The 15,057-nt window shown below is 32.1% G+C and overlaps 5 protein-coding genes and 1 non-coding gene across 6 annotated transcripts; 3 read left to right on the forward strand and 3 right to left on the reverse strand.

Annotated features, from left to right (window-relative positions):
* The first annotated feature begins 91 nt into the window (after positions 1–91).
* On the forward strand, positions 92–2,335 carry Chro.60144 (hypothetical protein). The annotated part of the gene is made up of 1 exon (XM_661636.1): positions 92–2,335. The coding sequence occupies one exon, from the start codon at positions 92–94 to the stop codon at positions 2,333–2,335; it is 2,244 nt and encodes a 747-aa protein (XP_666728.1).
* A 126-nt stretch (positions 2,336–2,461) lies between these two features.
* Positions 2,462–2,535, forward strand: trnL. The gene has a single exon. It is a non-coding gene; the product is annotated as a tRNA-Leu (tRNA).
* Positions 2,536–4,931: 2,396 nt separating this feature from the next.
* Positions 4,932–7,157, reverse strand: Chro.60146 (hypothetical protein). The annotated part of the gene is made up of 1 exon (XM_661637.1): positions 4,932–7,157. One exon carries the CDS (start codon positions 7,155–7,157, stop codon positions 4,932–4,934), a length of 2,226 nt encoding a protein of 741 aa, XP_666729.1.
* A 1,026-nt stretch (positions 7,158–8,183) lies between these two features.
* Positions 8,184–8,873, forward strand: Chro.60147 (hypothetical protein). The annotated part of the gene is made up of 1 exon (XM_661638.1): positions 8,184–8,873. One exon carries the CDS (start codon positions 8,184–8,186, stop codon positions 8,871–8,873), a length of 690 nt encoding a protein of 229 aa, XP_666730.1.
* Positions 8,874–9,026: 153 nt separating this feature from the next.
* On the reverse strand, positions 9,027–11,153 carry Chro.60148 (hypothetical protein). Its single annotated transcript, XM_661639.1, has 1 exon — positions 9,027–11,153. The coding sequence occupies one exon, from the start codon at positions 11,151–11,153 to the stop codon at positions 9,027–9,029; it is 2,127 nt and encodes a 708-aa protein (XP_666731.1).
* Positions 11,154–11,821: 668 nt separating this feature from the next.
* On the reverse strand, positions 11,822–12,559 carry Chro.60150 (hypothetical protein). Its single annotated transcript, XM_661640.1, has 1 exon — positions 11,822–12,559. The coding sequence occupies one exon, from the start codon at positions 12,557–12,559 to the stop codon at positions 11,822–11,824; it is 738 nt and encodes a 245-aa protein (XP_666732.1).
* Positions 12,560–15,057: the final 2,498 nt, after the last annotated feature.

The raw sequence follows: 15,057 nt of genomic DNA on the forward strand, positions 1-15,057 counted from the left end.
TAAGTTCTGAGGACCTCAAATTTTAGAATATGACTTCATTTTTAGTAAATTAAAAGACATTAATGGAGATGTTAATGATTTACTAAGATCAATGTCTCAAAAAGAAGGTTTGAAATATACTCTTCAAAAATATAAGCCAAAGATTAAGAATGTTGCAGAAGCTTTGTCTATTGAGATAAAAGACTCTTTAGATTCCCACTTAGATTTATTAGATAATTTGAATAATAAATTTCAAGAAATTAATATTGAAATTGTTAAAAAAGACTTTATATCAAAACAAGACAATATTTACCAACAGAATCTATTAAACTATTTGAACAATCAATCTTTCAATAAAAGTATCCAATTCCTTGAAAAATCTGATATAAATGATAAGGAGGAGTTGATCAATCAATTAAAAAATTTACTATATTCAAGACATGAGAGTCAAAATGGTATTTTGGATAAAATAATCATTTTACATAAACTTGCTATTGAAATTGAACTCACTAAAATTGTTTATTTATACTCTAAGAATCAAACAGAATCGCGTGAATTTGAAAGCAAACTACAGAAATTTGTGAAAATGTTGCATTTATTGGCAAATTTCGAGCTATTTCTAAATGGATGTTTTAACTCTCCTTATGAAATCTCTATTACCAAAATTATTAATTTAAGCCAAAATTATGAAACAAGTTCTACAGATACTCGATTTGTTATTTATCCGAATTTACTATTTGAAAAAGAGCTATGTGATCTTTCCGTAATCAATCAAAATGAAAAGGACATTTTAAGTAAAAGTGAAAAAACTATTACACCTGTTACTAATCAACAAGAGTTTTGTACAAATTCTTATGAATCTGATGAAAATATATCATTCAACCAACCAGAGACTTTGAATCAAGTAAAAGTCAGTAATGAAAGTTCTTTATTACTGAATGATAAAAGTGATTCATTGCTTGAATTTAATTCCCTCAAAAGTGTTAAACAAAACGAAGTATTTAATCAAATTTACAATGATAATCAATTTAAAGTAGAAATCGATATAATTTCTCCTATTCTTAGTGTTGAATCAAATAAATCACCTAGAATTGGAAATTATATAATTAATAATGATTTTAATCAACATTCTGCAAATAAATCTCACAATTCTATTGGGAATACTCGTGAGACATTTAAAATTAATGATGAGGAAGTAAAGTCACATATTAATAATATACGTATTAAACAAATGCATAAAAATACGATTATAGATAAAAGAAAAAGTTACAAAGATTCAAAATTGAACTTAGCATCATTAAGAAAATGTTTTGAATATCAATACGTTTGTTTACTAGCAAGACATTTGGAAGATGACGAAATTTTGGAACTAGACAGTTACTTATTTTCTTATGGAGTTAAATTACCTCTAGAAAAGGATTCTAATTTAATTTGGTCAATTTCAGAAAGCTTAGTTGATAATTTTGGTGCAAGAAAACGGCTAATTGAACACGTCTCACAGAAAATTATTGATTTTACTTTGTCTATAGGCCGTTTAAATACTGACCCTTTAATGAATACTGGAAATCAAAGGAATGATCAAATAGGGTTTTATAGGGAAAAACACATCGATATTCTTTCAATTTTAATTGCTTTAAAAGAATTCTTAAATTCTAAAAACTCACAAGAAATTTCTACAGCCAGAATAAATTTTATTGATAAATTTGTACCTTTAATTAAACGTCATTCAAACAAAAAATTCAAATTTTCTAAAAATTCAGAAACAAAGAAAAAGAAAACTGAATATGACTTATTAAGTTATCATGCCAGCAGTAGATTTATAAAACTAAGAGACTCATTCGATAATGATGGTGAATCAAAGTGTAATTCAGAAAATAAATTACTACCTACAAATATTAGTGAGACAATAAATGAACCAAGTCTTTATGAACTATGTACTAGATTTATCACAACTCTATCAATTACCAAGTCAGTTAAAAGTTTCAATGATAATTCCTATAAGTTTGCTCAGAAAGTTTGCTCAATGATTTTTGAACAACCTATTCATAATATCTTAAGTAGTCAAGATTATGCATGGCTTACTGGATTTACTTTGGTTAGAACAGTAAATTATTTAATTAAAAAACAAAATCTTCCTGAAGAAATTTTTATTGATCATGAAAATGCGCTTAGGGCTCTAAACTATTCATTCTCACAGAAAATTTACAATTTTCATCAAGCATGTACACAATCTCTTATTTCTCAAAAAAGTACCGCTATTTATCGAAATAATATTTCACTACATTTAATTAAACCTTTGATGAAAATATCATGCGCAGAATATTTTGGAATTAGCGTATTTTTATATGAAAATTAGATAATTATATTCAATTATATTTCGTTCTAATTATATCTAAAATAGAAATGTCGGTATTCCCTCTCTCTTCCCCTAATATTTCTTTGATTTTTAATATTCTTAATATATTGCGCCCGTTACCTAGATGGCTGGATGGCCGAGTGGACTAAGGCGCAGCATTCAGGTTGCTGTTTTCAGGGGTTCGAATCCCCTTTCAGTCAATTTTTCTTATAAGAAAAAAAAAATCAAATTAGCACTGAGGATCGGTAAAAATCGGAATGAACAGAAATATGAATAATAATACTCAATTTATTCTGATAACAGATATCTAAACATCTAGAGTCTATCAAAAGTAGAGTATAAACCAAGCAGACCATATGTCTGCAAACAAACAACTTTTAGAATTTCTTCATTATTCTGAAATTTATGAAAATTATTTTCTCCAAGTAAAAGTCGTTTTACCTGGATAAAACATTGCTTTGGTCTGTCCAAAGGATTATTATTTCTGTTTCTGACAATAACTTCATTAGTCTTCTCTAATATTTTGTCGTTTTCTCCGAATGAAAAATGCTTTACAAGCAAGAAATTGAAGAAAACATTATCTCTGTAAAACATTTGTTTATTAGTATCATTAATTTCCTTCCGAATGACAATTTTTTGCACTTGTAAATCATCTTCTGAATAGAAGATGATCATAGTTGCAATTTCCAATTTTAAGTTGAAAATTGGACTAGTCAGTTTTGGATCTGATTGATTAATAATTAAATTTAACATAAATCTGGTAAAGTCTGATTTATAGTAGAGTCTCCTTTCTTGAATGTAATCAAATTTGGCAAAATATTGTTCAAAAACGTATCTCATTGAAGCAAAGTTAATGTAATTTCCAAAAAATGAATGTAATTTGAAAATTCCATTTTTACCATTGATTATTTCAACAACTTTCTCGAGATTATCCTCCAAAGTTGAATAAACAACCAAATATTCATAAATTGCCAAGTATAAAAGCTTTGTTTTTGTGGGAGTAAAATAACTCTTCAATTCTTTATTTTCTGTTTGAATGAACCTGTATGTTAAAGTTTCTGAAATATTGTACAAGGGAATTCCAGAAATTTCATTTTTAATTCTTAAGTTAATTTGATTTTCACTTCGAGTTGACCTAAGGGACTTTGATCTTGAGCGAGAACTGGCCATTTCTGAATCACTTACTTCCTTAAGACCACGCATCTCCACCTTTTTGTTGTTAATTTCCTTTTCTGTTTCTCTTAATGCTTCCTTGAGCTCAGAATTAGAAAGATTTCGTTCCTCTATAGAATCATAGCTTATAATAGACTCACTTTCATTTTTTAAGGCTTCCAATATTTCATCAAAAATTGAAGTCTTATCATTTATTTCAATTTTGAAGCTTATATTGTCATCTTTAGATTGAACAATTTCTGTGACATTAAATCCGTCCAATTCTGAAGAATTATTATTTTCAAATAATTCTTCAAAGTTATTCTGGATTTCAGATTCTAATTCCTTAAATTTACTTTTCTTTTTTCCACAGCAAGATGATTTTTTTTCTTCAGTGTTATCCACTAATTCTTTTAATACTTCTAAATCTGTCCCATCAGGTTTTTGAGGAGGAATCTCACAGTTTTCTGAAGCTTTATTTGCATCTCCCTGATCAACATCGAATAAGAACTCTGATTTAGATTTTAATTCACTTCTTTGCATCAGTCTTCTGTTGGATGGCTGCTGCTGGAATTCGTAGCTTCCAGATTTTAATTCAATACAATTATCTTTTAAAAATGCTATATCATTGACTTTACTTTTTATGATATAATCAATAACTTCATTCTTACAAAAAAATAGCATCTTTTCTTTGTTACTCAATAAATCACCTACAAATTCTTCAATTTTCTCGTTTGACATGATTACAATAAAGTTGAAAGTTGAGTTTTCGATAGGTAAAGGCTCGTAACCAGATTTTTCTGTTCCATCGGATACAAATTCTGTTAGTGAGACAGCTATCTTCTTATAATCATGGAAATCTTCACCAGATATTAAACTTTTCTTGGAAATTACAGGATTGTTATGTGCAGTCACATTTGTAAGTGATAAACTAGAAAGTACATTAAATAAACCCAAAATGAAAAATGTAAATACCTTAAATCTCATACCTAGAATATATTTACCGTTTAGAATAACAATTCATTAATTTATGATAGATAACTAAGACAACTTTGTGGGTATACCAGCATATATTGGCGGGAAACGATTGTGTGCCATTTGTCAAATCTAATTCAAATCCAACGAATTCAACAACAGAAACAAAATAGTCAATAGACAAACAGAAAATTAATAATCTAAAGCCTATGATTAATGATAAGAGCAGTAAAAAATGTAGAATTCCAAATACTTCAGTGAAAAATTTAAGGAAAGGAACTTTCAAATGCCCATATTCTTGACAATGTGGAACAAATTAATCAAATCACAAATTCTAAGAAAAAAATTACTAAAGAAGAATTGGTTTGAAAAAATATCAACGAGGATAAATCCAAAAAAAAAACCAATTGCTCTTCACAAAAAAATATTTTTTAGAAAAATGTTTGTCTTTATTTTACTCATTCTGCAATTACAACATTCCAAACTGATTTTGATTGTTCAATAGAAATTGACCATAAAGTAGAGATTGATTATTGTTAACGCTTTGCAAAAAGGCTGAGCTATCAAAAAAGTTATTCAAGTTCGGCTGTCTAAAATTAAGGCTATGTTTTAAGTTATCTGTAGTCATTGGCTGTACGAAAGGGATCCCTTCATTATAGTTAATGCTAGATAAAGTTTGATAGCCAGACCTTAGAAGACCATTATTGATGATCTGCTTGATTTGCTGGGAAACTGAAATAAATTCAGTCAGTTCAGTTAAACTAAAACTGTCCATCTTTTCACGCAGCGTTGAATCAAGAAGATTTTTTACTGTCTTTTTACCCTCATCCTCGATAAAAGATTTGCCATCGCTTAATGGCGATTCATGAGAAGCTTCACTGTTTATTGCCATAACCTTTTGAAGAACAGCTATGCTGTTCGAGATTGTTGGACGTATTTGGGACACGTCACAATTGAATTTAAATACGTTCAGTTTGCATGCGAGAACTAATGTTAGTGATTCAACCTCACCAAATTCCATCGAACCAAAAAATTTCTCTGCATATCCGTCGAGGCATAATTTCCAGCCTTTGTTGCGATTATCATAGTAAATTCCCTTCCACAAGCCCTCAGAGTCAGATAGGGCATTGCTTATGATATCTTTGAGCATCAGCTGGGAGTCATTGTTATAAGAAACAATTCCCATACTCGGATTAATAATTGGAGTAGAAGGAACAATATTTGGAGAATTTACACAAGTCGTAAAATTCGTTCCATATTGTTGAGCTGGTGGTTGAGGGGTAGCTACCTTAGAGAAACAATGGATTGGAAGTCCTGTTGTTCCCTGTAAATTAACTGCGTTCCTAACATTCATCATGGTATTTGCGAATAAATTATTCGCAATAATTTGATTCACAAGAATGTTATTAAGGATATTGTTAGTTATGTAATGAGAAAGTAATTGACTGTTGACATCTAAGTCTCCCTGAAGGGGAAACGATAGTAGATTATTTAAATTTCCATTTAAAGGAACGGAGTCAGTGTTAAGTGGTTTGAATGATCCATCGATAGAATTGTTGCATATCCTACTATTCGAACTAATATTCTTAAAAATATTGGTTCCATTTACAGAAGCGCTATCGGTAATCTGACTTTCGAGGCTCTTTTGTCCAGAAATTTGTCGTTCAAACAACTCATTCTGGCCGTCCTTTGAAAGGATTGGAGATACCTGATTATCGGATTTTCCATCTAATCTACGAGAGTTCTCAGAATTCCTGACTGATTTTGATTCATTTCCAAAGTTTCCAATAATGTTAACTTGATAGAACCTAAGAGCCATTTCATACGACTTTTCAACTCCATATCTTTTTGCGGAGAAATACCTTGAAATTTCGGTTTGTCTTTTGCGAATACGTACCTGCCAACCATGATTCCTCCGGTCATAGTATATTCCTTTGAGAGATAGGCTACGAAAGCCTTTGTTTGTAAGGCTAATTGCCTTGTCAAGATCCTGTGCGCTAATTCCTCCACTATTACTACTACTACTCGCCCCTACTCCACCATGGGAACTGCTACCACTAAGTTTGTTCTTACTAGTCCTTACAGCCCTTTCTCTTTTGGTTTGAAGAGGTTTCTGTACGGAACTATCGGATATAGTCGTTTTAATGATACCAGTTAGATGTTCCTCATCAATAGTTTGAATTAATGATGAACTAGACTGAGAAGTAGGGAATGCGTCAGTCATAGAGGAAGAAGAAATGGTGGATGAGCCCGAACTGGATAATTCCGTAAAATCCGTTGGGTTCAGTTGTTCTTCTGACAAACTACCATTATATCCAGAACTGATAAGCTCTTCCTCATTAGATTTATTCTGATCTAACCTAAAATCAGAGCCTATAGATTCAAGCAGTTCTGTTAAATTTGGATTGTTAGTTTGAACTTCGGGTGTAGTTTGATAAGGAATTCGGTTTGCGAAAGCTATCATCGAATGTTGTAAATACGGAAGATTTGGGTTCAAAGCTACCGGAAGTTTATTCAAGGTCTGCTGTAAATACGGATTGAGATCGTTACTGAGGGATATGTTTGGAGAGCTACCTGTATTAGCTATTCTATTTGATGCAGCGAATGATGATGCTGAACTTGATGAGCTGCTTGTTCCACAATTGATACTTGGTAAATAGCCGTTGTAAAAATGTTGCATTCTCTGGAATCCCATAAACTATCAGTTCCCTTGTATATCTAGGGCAAAATTCTATTGAGAATCTTTAATTCTCCCCTAAATCCTTGAAGTATTCTTTTTATATCTTCTTAATACCCTAAAATCCCTGATTCATTAGGAGCGTTGACTAACTCACAGTTTTGTAAAGATGAATAGCCCAATCACACTTCAATTTGTGCCATACTCTTTCTTCTTATTTGAATTCTTTGATTTTTATCTATTATTGCAATTTTAACTGTTATTTTATCCTCCTCCAAGATCTTAACAAATTAATGATAAAATGTTAGGCGGGCTGTCTGAGTCTACACAAATGTCGAGTTATAAGTGTGAGGCATTTTTTTTTGAGGGGGCTTTTCATGTCCAAATTGTAGCTGTTAGCCCGCCTAAAAAAATCTCAAATATTGAGTTTCCTCGTAAATGTGGAATTATATGCCAGTTTACCATTAATCGCCGAAAGGTAACTATCCTGATACATTTATTTCTTCGATCCAAGTGATGCGGATCAAAGATCGTTTTTTAATCTGTATCATCCCATTTCTCCTTATATTTGGAGCTGGCCTATATAAAAATAGAAGTGCTTCTGATTTTGAGATATTTTCAAGGCGGTATTGGGACTTTACGAGGTAAGCAATTGTAAGGCACATCTTTCGTTCCGATTGTATTAAATTAATGTAATAAATTTATAGGTTTACCTCAAATGATTTCAGTTCTACGTATTATCACTTTCTAATTGGCCTAACAGTGATCGTTAATAGAGGTTTAATTGGCGGAGACGAATTAGTTTCGAATGCATTTGAATTCTTAGGTTCAAAAAATATTTTAATTAAAACGATTGGGTTTTGGGATGTATCTCCTCCCGGAACTCCTACTCTCACCATTTTGTTCTTAATACTGACTTTATGCAAGTTTTATTCAACTCTCACAAATTTGAATCTTTCGGGACGTTATCGAGCATGCAAGTTTCAGAACAAAGATGCAATAATCGAAAATTTGGATCATGATTTGGGAAGGATTGTCAAAGTAATGGCAAAAAGCAAACATAATAAGTCTCTAAAAGGCGAAAGAGTGGGAGCAGTCGATATAGGAGGGAGTTTTTTAACAAAAGAAATCTTAAGACTAGAAAATTCGATCAATACACTTTCCCATATTTCTTCAGAAATAACTGAGTCACTTTACAATTTTATTTCTGCATTTCACTTCAATCAGGCAGACTTCCCTGACTCAAATGAGTTCTCTAATTTAAGATCAGAAGCTGTTGTAAATAAACTACAAGGAAGTCTAAATGCTATGCAAAATAACAACGCAAATCATGACTACAATTACCAAGTACAATCTTCGAACCTATACTCTAATGCTTTTTCGGTTCAAAGCACACACAATCCCGCCTCTTGCGCAAATGCGCAATTTTCCACGCATTTTAAAAACGGGAAATCAATTGAGAGCCAGATACATGGTAACGGTTATTTGGATGAACAGAGACACCAGGAACAGTTTAACTCGGAAGTTCCAAAAGTACAGTCTTCCGGAAATGAATACAGCGTTCCAACACAAATCCCCAACAACATTGAAGCCAACAATGCAATAAGTAACCCTGAATTATATATAGATGATACACCTTTACAAGGTAAAGACACGAACTTCGATGATGCAAGCCGCATCGAATATAATGGGGGGAACCCCGAATGCGAGCACAACATACGAATTCAATTCTAACATTTACTCGAGCTTAATATAGTATAAAGATTTCAAATACCCAATATAGAACTATGTTTGTAGATAAGTAGCATTTATAAATGCAATAATTAATATAATTTATTTAGAAAAATGATTCCTGTGTAGATTTACTATCGCAACAGTAACCCAAAATTACTTTTCTTTTGGCTTGCATACTGGAGTACTAATTGCTGAGGTCTGGACATCATTTTGATTATCCACGTTATTAGTGTTTGTTTCAGGAGCAACTGAATTGTTTAAGTTGAATGAGTCAATTTTACTTGTATTCTTATCTGATATAAAACTGTGGGTATTATTAAACTGTTGAGAAGCTAAGAAAGACGACCAGAACATTGGAAATAAGGCATTCCCTATATTTGAAGCGAATCCAAAATTCGAACTATCTATTCCGGCATATCCGGTGAGGTTGGACTTACTAGGCTCATTAGAGGGCATGAAAGATTCTGGATGGACATTACCACAGCCTGAACTTAGAACAGCTTCTGTACTACCGTCCTGAAGGAGTCGGATAAATAAAGGAAGATCATTTTTTGTTTTATCAAATGTATTTTGGACATTGGAAATAGGCTGCATGAGCCCTAGCCCTTTAGAAGATACCAATCCATTTTCTGACAAACTTCCATTATTAATGCATGCAGCGTCTAATGCAGATCTTAGAGCAGCTGAAAACATATCTTGATTAAGGAACTTAATGCAAGATATTGCATGTAAAATTTCAGTTTGGAGTTTGGTACTAAGGGATCTAAAGTTAAGTAGTAGTGAAAGCTCGAGAGAATCTTTAGCGAAGTTTGAGTTAATATTCGAGCAAGGGACATGATTCTGAGAAAAAATGGAATTTTGGTCAAATGTTTGCCCTGGGTTTATTACACTACTACCATTAGCTGTCGCTGGGCTTGCGATATTTCCAACTGTTTTTCCATTCTCTGAGCCTGTTGCAATTTGTGTATCTTTGTTAACTTGTTTCAAAATTTGGTTCCCAAAAGAAATTAGGCCAGGATAGGTTTGAGCAAGATTCTTAAGCTCCATATCTTTGCTTGATTCTAATAAATGGCCAACATCATCCTTCATGTTTTGGCTAGTTTTTAGGTGTTTATCAATCCCTTTAGGATGCTTACGTTCATTAGGGGAGTTTGTTGCAATATTCATCTCAGCAATTGAATTGAAAGAATAATCTTTTCTGATGTCTTCTGTTGCGAGGGACTCAGTATGGTCTTCAAATAGGGCCATTCCTATTGGTAGGTCAGATCCATCTTTTTGTAGATGCACTGTGTGGAGTTTAATGAGCTTAGACAAGTGGGTGGAATTTATCAGAATTTGATGGCGGCTATTGAATGCATTGGTTCTCATTCTTGCGGAGTAGAACTGTTTCCATTGTGAGTCAGGCTTATTTGATTTGGCATATAAGATATAGAAGCCATTGTACTTAAGGTCAAAACCGTTTTCAGTAATATAGGTAAAATCCTGGATATCGGAAACACTCAAATTCCGCCACTTCATGACCAGTCGCGAAAGAGGGTCACTCCCTCCCCCTCTATATCCGCCTCCGACCTTGTTTCCGTCATAGTTTAAAGGAGTGACTATATAAATGTTTCGTGTTCTATTTACTAGTGGTGGAGCATGGGGAGCTTTAGAGCAACCCAGTAGATCTTTAGATATGCTCGATTTAGAAAAAACTACTCTATCAGAATCTACAGGTTGCCAATCGCCTACATGGCAATTTAGGAGTGGAATACGATACTGAACCTCCTCATTTTGTGGAATTTCAAGAGTATTACTTTCATAAAGATGCACTAAAAGTCTTGCAGCCGAAATAAGGCCCACAAGCTTTATTTGGTTAGATGACCCAATAATTAATCTCCTATAGATGGAGTCTGTTAATCTCTGAAAAAACGGTCTTTCAGTAAAGATCTGGCTACGAGTTGAAGCATTCTCATCAATTTTCAAGGAATTTTCAACTTTACGCAATTTAATTCCAGAATCTGAGTTTTGTTTCTTCTTTCTAGTTGAAAGAGCCTTAGCAATCATCTCATCCACAAAACCAATGTCATTACTCTCATTCTCCTTTTTAGATTCAGTTTCTGGGATCTCTTCCCTCATCCCAATTTGCAAATTCGGCTTTGATGCTTCCTGCTTCTCCCCTGAATTGTCTGTAGTGTTCTCTTCCAATATTTTGTTTCCATTAATTTCTAATCTATTTTTTGTATTTGAAGCTTTCTGTTTCGAGTCCAATTCTATTCTATTCATTGATTCATTTCTCATATTATCAACATTGATGCAAACCTACTCAATTGCCGATATATTACTTGAAATGAATCATGAAGATATAAAGCAGCCCTATATTATACTGTACTATTCATATAGTGAGATTTCCCAAAGCTTTACAAGTAAAGCCTTCCGAGATAACCCTTCAATTGAAGTATCTATTGAGAATAAATTTTTGAAAAGTAAATTCCAAAAGTATTAGGTGCACACTATTCATTTCAAATTATCATTAAAGTTGCCACGACATTGCAACATAATCTATCTTAACCTTTGTAATTTGTATTAACTAAATTAATTAACAATTATTCACCTACGCCTCGTCTTGTCAAATATTAGCTAATATTATTTAATGATAATTTGAATTTATTAATATTGAAAAATTTATGTTATATATTCTAAGACGCAAAGTTTAAAAAGCATGATTTATTTATTAAATACATTACTCTGTTGAGGGGCAATGATGCCGCCTAATCTATTTTTTCATTTAGTCTTTAATTACATGTTAACTACAATAATTAAGATTGATAAAAATTTCAATTATGGGAATAATTTCTAAGTTCAGAGGCTAATATAATTCTAGAGTACGTTATTTTCTATTAAATATTGTGAGCTCTACACTTTAGTATCAAAAATTTTCCTCTAAATTCAAATTTTGCACTTGACAATTATTTATCGAAAATAATATCTCCACGGCTGGGGTCATGCTCTTGTATTGCCTCCTCAACCACCGTTTCTGGTGCTTCTAGATCTTCTTCTGGTATAAAGTTTTGCCAGTGGGTTGATGTAATTCCATAGCTCAACATTAGAAATGACAAAGGTTCTTCTTGCTCTGATTTATAAAGCAATGACAGAAGAGATTTTGATATCCATGCATCCTCTTTTCCATCTAAAATTGGTCTGCTTATTACAAATCTATCGTAGTCAAAGTAGTACAATTCCAACAAGGTTGTAGAATCTAATATTCCATTGAACGAAATATACAATTCAGATTTCTCCTTATATGATGAATGCGCAGGTATTCCTACAGCCCTTGCAATCTCTGCAAAAGGCTTAAATAGGAACCTTCCTTCTTTTTTTTCTAGAACGCTTTCCTCTGGTTTTATAAGAACATCTTTTTCAGGTTTCTTTTCTTTTAATTTCTCTGATTCTTTTTCTTTTGGCTTATTAGTCTCCTGCTTCTCAATTATCTCTGGACTCATTATCTTTGACTCTTTTTCTTCAGACGTCCCATGAACTACGTTTTGATAGTTTTCAATATTAGGTTCTTTTACTGGAGATAAAACTTCATTTTTGTGTATTTCAAGAACTTTAACAGACTTGGCTCCATTCGCTATTTCTAGTAAATTATTGTAGTTTTGTTCAGCAGTTGGAGCGATAAATCCAACTTCCGAGCCTGAGCCCATCTGGTCAAAAAAAAGTGAAATTCAATAGTTTATTTAATTTACCCCATTCTCAATATATAATTCCGAATCGGATAATTTATTAGATAAACTTACACACTCAAAACCTGATAGAAGAATTCCAAGTGCTTGGATTAAGAAAATAATATACTTGCTCATAATACTTAATTCCTCATCTATTCTAAATATTGGCTTTGACAATTTATTAGAGCTCAAACCTGATCAAGTAGGAATTCTTACCTTTCTAATATTAACCAAACACAACCTATTACTATATTTGGCTTTATTTCTTGCTTGTTTTAATGATTTTGTGCGTTTTAATACAATTTCTTTTTTTGTTTTGAAAAAACTGATCTTTCCATGCTTAAGGAATTTGCCGCCTAAGATCTATCATTACATGGTGCAATTAGCCAATAAAACAATGGGGAAAAAAATATCTTGGAGTCTGTAAAGAATCGTTATATCAAATTTAAATTAAAAATAAAAATGAAAATTGTCTTCTAATCAAACAATTTTGTTTCTATCAAAATAGTGAAAATATTTAAGAAGCCAAAATACTCACAACGGAATCTGCAAAAGGAAACTCAGATATCCTATTCAAAAAGCAATCATGCTGAAGAAAGTCGTGAGAAATAATAAATGGATGCTAATAACATACAAACAGCTCCTATTGGTGGTTGCTTTTTTCTTCCATTTATTTTTGGTCTTAAATGCAATACCTATCATTCAGATCAATAGGCAAGTTTCAATGGGAGAAGTTTATGAGCAGATATACCAAACTTCTTGCAATATTTCTGAGGATTCAATGATTAGGTTTGGATATTTCGGTGGTTATCTAGCTGTTGACTTTCTCCCATCTCGAAAAAAAATCTGTTTTGAGATTGAAGAGAATGGAGAAATAGAAAAGAAAATGAAAGAATCGAATATGGAGATAAGTTTAACCAACCCATTGAAGTCAGCACAGTATATATGGTTAATTGCTAGAATGAAATTCAATGTCTTTATTTTTGAGGCCGAATCATTTAACATTTGGACTACAGTTTTGAAAGATCTAAATCTGATTGATCAGTCACAAGTTCCAAAATTTTTTCCTGAATATAATAAAATTATCAGCTCTAGACCAATTAATCCAGGCAAACAAACATTGCTCAGAAGTTACCCAACCAAAGATGATTTGTTGATTATTCTTTCTCTTGCTACTCGAACATACAAAGGAGGAAAGTTTGCAACTGATTTCACTGGAGGTAAAATGCTTGTTACAGATGAAATGAAAAAAAATACCACACCTTTGGTTCATTCAAATATTGAATACTATATTCCTGTTCTTATGAAATTATATCCTCCCTCCTTTGATTACTCGGATTTGATTTCTTCAGTTTCATTCGTTTATAGAATGATTTACTATTGTACTGGACGTATTATTCTCCCAAAAGAAGCATGGGAAATTTGGGGGCTTGTATATTCATATGGAGGTGGTGGACACATACCTAAATACAGTGATTCGTACACAGAAGCTATATTGACTCAAGAACCTGACGATGCTTTTCCAGAAGAAAGAAACTTTTTTGTTGTATTAGAAAGATTAATTGAAATACAAGAACCTTCTTGGGATGTTCTAATACCTCCAATTTATAACCACAGAAAAGAAAAGAGTGGTGGCTTCGAAGATCATGAACTATTCAAGTTTTTGGAATTTAAGGGAATCCCAATTCTAAACAAAAATTCAAAAGATATCGATGGCGTCATTATAGTTTACTTCTTTTTCCACTACGTATTAAAATTATTCATTTCAGTTGTAACTGCGAGAGATTTATGGATTATTCTTAAAAATTGGTTAACCCATTCTACTGATTATTATATTTCTGATAACGTCTATTTTGTACAAAATGAAAGACATAATACAAATAGGAAGATAAAATATGGAAAATTAGAATATTTTGAAGAAATCCCAAGATGGGCAACTGGAAATAAAGATCTTGATATTAACTCTGAAATCTTTAGCAGTTTTATTAATGAATTTGAGAATGAATTTCCATACATTGTTACTTGTCCAAATGGAGATCTTGCACTAAAGGATAGTGGTTCTGATTTTAATTACAAATATAACCCACAAAAGGTTCAAATAACAGATCGAATAGCAGTAAGTATAGCAAAAGAAATACATACTCTTTTTCCTCAAATCAAATTCAAAAAAATTTGTAACCTAGCTTCTTCTCTTTCATTAATTGTTCCATTTGATATTAAGTTGTTTTCAAAGTTCGTAATTAAAAAGAATGGGAAAAAAGGCAAGAATTCCAAATCGAATAAAAGTGAACAGTGGAGATTTGAAGATAATATTGAGGGGATGGAATATTGTAGAAAAGGGATTTTAAGCCTTTTAAAAGAAGGACAAATTGAATTGGAACAATATAATGAATTAGACTCAATACATATTGTTGGTTACTTAGATGCTGCTTGTCTGAGAATAATTAAGTCACAAATAAAATGCAATATAGACTCCC

Source organism: Cryptosporidium hominis, assembly GCF_000006425.1.
Source record: "Cryptosporidium hominis TU502 chromosome 6 CHRO016067, whole genome shotgun sequence".
Classification (NCBI taxonomy): Eukaryota; Apicomplexa; class Conoidasida; order Eucoccidiorida; family Cryptosporidiidae; genus Cryptosporidium; species Cryptosporidium hominis.